Source organism: Hesperophylax consimilis, chromosome 12 (assembly GCF_061612785.1).
Source record: "Hesperophylax consimilis isolate HC1 chromosome 12, BYU_Hcon_1.0, whole genome shotgun sequence".
In the NCBI taxonomy this organism is placed as follows: domain Eukaryota; kingdom Metazoa; phylum Arthropoda; class Insecta; order Trichoptera; family Limnephilidae; genus Hesperophylax; species Hesperophylax consimilis.
This window is the reverse complement of record NC_142847.1, coordinates 30,756,990-30,760,185: the sequence shown is the minus strand read 5'-3', so window position 1 is coordinate 30,760,185 and position 3,196 is coordinate 30,756,990. Positions and strand designations below refer to the sequence as shown.

The 3,196-nt window shown below is 34.5% G+C and overlaps 1 protein-coding gene across 1 annotated transcript; it reads left to right on the top strand.

Annotated features, from left to right (window-relative positions):
* Positions 1-1,920: 1,920 nt before the first annotated feature.
* On the top strand, positions 1,921-2,937 carry LOC149419476 (uncharacterized). Its single transcript, XM_089637838.1, has one exon. The coding sequence runs from the start codon at positions 1,921-1,923 to the stop codon at positions 2,557-2,559; it is 639 nt and encodes a 212-aa protein (XP_089493964.1). The 3' UTR covers positions 2,560-2,937.
* Positions 2,938-3,196: the final 259 nt, after the last annotated feature.

The following is a 3,196-nucleotide window of genomic DNA, read 5'->3' as shown; positions in this document are numbered from 1 at the left end:
TTAATCATCACATCCTGGCTTCTTAAGATTTTAATCTCCTTTGATTTTATACAAATAATGTGTCTAAACATGTCTAGAAAAAATTGTCTATTTGTAAAATAAAATTATGTTTTATTTTCTATTCCAATGTTTCATGAAATTTTATAAATTTTCGTTTATTGTTAATAAATTATTGTTGATTCAATTAATCTGACGATTTTTTTACCGACTGGAATCCAGTCGGCAATTTTCATATTCCTTTGCATACCTTTACACCTACAAGTAGGTACTTATAATATTTCTTCATGCTGTCATCTCATTGTCGATCCGCTCTGAAACTGGTTGGCAATAGAGCTTCTCTCACGGCGCAACTCGAGTTTACTATTTCACTAATTATCTAAGCTCTTTTAACCATAGAATGAAGAAGAACACTTCAGCTGTCATCTGTCACTATCTCATATTGCATTAAAAAATGTCTGCAGAATCAAATGATGATGAAGCCGCCGTTTTTTTCATTCTTTTCTTGGATAATCTGGAAGCCTATGGTCGACTCTGGAATTTTTCAACCCCCTTAACAAATATAATGTTTTTCTGATCAGACATATCATAATCTGACAGCTGACGGAAAACACGCAGGCGGAGTTGCGAGTGACTGGTTGCGTCGGCATTATAAACTGGTTTGGTGATTTGCGTAATGTGTGGACCACCATTAAAACACAGCGACAGGATAGCGACTTGTTTTTTTTGTTGTTGCCCGGTAAGCGGGACTTACTGAATGTACAAAAATTATCTAGGTATAGGTAACGCAACGAAAGAAGGAAGCAATAAAAATGCTTAGAATTGATGTATTGGTCTATCTGTGTGAACGTCAAGCGCCGCCCACTAACGCGATAAGGCTCTCTGTCTTGCTTACGCTCACTTATTGTAACTAGTTAGAAGAGAGGCAAGTTTTAACAATACCGTTACGGGGTATACTTACGGGGTGTCCTATTCATTCAGTTCGTAATTTGATTTAAACATACGTGCACCTACATATCGCAAGTGAAATAATTACCAATTTTTGAATTTGAAATAATAAATAGTTTTCATCATTTTTAATTCGAATTAGTAGATTTACAGAGTGTTTTTAAAGTGTGCAAGTGAATATTTATTACGACATCATGGAGTCCTGTTACAAAACGGGACGTGGCAAATCACTGAATGGACAAAGTCGTGAAATTTTACTCCGCGTGTTTAATTATTTTATGCATAATATAAAAAACGGTGGTCAATTTTTAAGCATGACTGACTTATATGATTTGACGTCTAAGGCAACTGGAGTATCGCAGACTAGTATTCGACGTATCGTAACTGGAGTGGCAAAGGAAGCAGAAACACAACCGTCATCATCGTCAACTCAACGACCAACCTTCAGCACACCAGGGAAGAAACGACGCAGACTATCAACCAAATCAGATGTAGATGATTTCGATAAGGAAGTTATTAGAAGATCTGTGTATGATTTTCATTTAGTTCATAACTCTTTGCCAACGATGAAAAAGATTCATAGAGTTCTGAAAGGGGACATCGACTACGCAGGGTGTATAACTACGTTAAGGAAAGTTGTTCACAATTTTGGGTTTTCGATGGAGAAAAACAGAAACAAACCGAAAGTTGCTTATTGAAAAAAATGATATCCTACTTAAACGTACCACATATCTCACTAAATTAGAAGAATATAGGAATGACGGACGTCCAATTGTGTATTCTGATGAAACATACATTCATAGTACACATACAACACCGCGTGCGTGGACTGACAACTCCAATAAAGGAGCTAAAGTTCCTGTGTCTAAAGGCAAACGTCTAATAATACTTCATGCATGCAGTGAAAATGGTTTTGTACCCAAAGCACTGTTAACATTTAAATCTGATCAGAGGACTGGCGACTACCATGGTGCTATGAATTCTGCCAATTACAGAAAATGGATCACGGAAAAGGTTTTGCCAAATCTGGAACCAAAATCTGTGCTTGTTATAGACAATGCGTCATACCACAATGAAGAATGCGAAAGGATCCCGACATCAAGTTCAAGAAAAGGAGTTATGCTGACCTGGTTGGAAAAGCATGGAATACCGTATCCGATTAAAAACACAATACCAATATTGTATGATATTATTAAGTTCCACAAGATACGAGTCAAGAAATACATTCTGGACCAATTGCTGGAAAAGCATGGTCACTCAGTATTGCGTCTGCCACCATACCACCCGGAGCTGAACCCAATCGAACTCTGTTGGGGAATAATAAAAGGACGCGTAGCTGTCAGGAATGTTACTTTTACGATGGATTCCGTCCAGACTTTACTTGGAGAAGAAGTTGTCGCAATTAATGCTCAGACATTCAAAGACATTTTTAGAAAGGTCAAGGAACAAGAGGATAAATACGAAAAATTAGAACCCAAGATCGATACTTACACTGATGAATTCACAATACATCTTGGGGAATCAGATGAAGATACCTCCGTTGGATCATCTTTGGGATCTTCAATCAGTGGGGAAATAAGTGGTATAGGTGAACTTTTAGATGATTCTGACTAATGTGCTAAAGGTCCAGTGGGATAGTTTTTATCGTAAATTATTGATATTATCTCACTGTTCTTAAAAATTTTGTTGCTTATATTTTCATTTCATTTATATACTTTTTATCTCCATCATAACTTTATTTATACTATTTTTTTCTCATGTTAAAGTATTTTATCATGTTAATATGTACTGCCTTTATTATTTATGTAAAAGCCCTCTGGGCGCAAAACAAAATAAATAAAGAAACAACTAACAAATTAATGTTCTCCAAAACGAGCTTGAAAAAAAAATCATTTGTCATATACTTGGTTTATAAATGTGTAAAATCTACTACTTAAGAAATTCTAAAAATTATAGTACTTTATTTAAAATTAAATATCTAGTCATATAAACATTGGGAACTCATATGTCATAAATATATTGGTTTATAAATGTGTACATTCTAATTATACAATTATAAATGTTCTCTAAAAAATGGTATGGAAAGAATCTCCTACTTATGATCTATTATCACATTAGTTTAGAAAAAAAAATGATAAACTTCAATATTTCAATAACAATGTCGTAAAACAAAATAAGTTTTATGTGACCGACTTCAACACGCTTTGGCTTAGAGTTCTCAATTGTGAAATAATCATCAATTGTTTTTTTT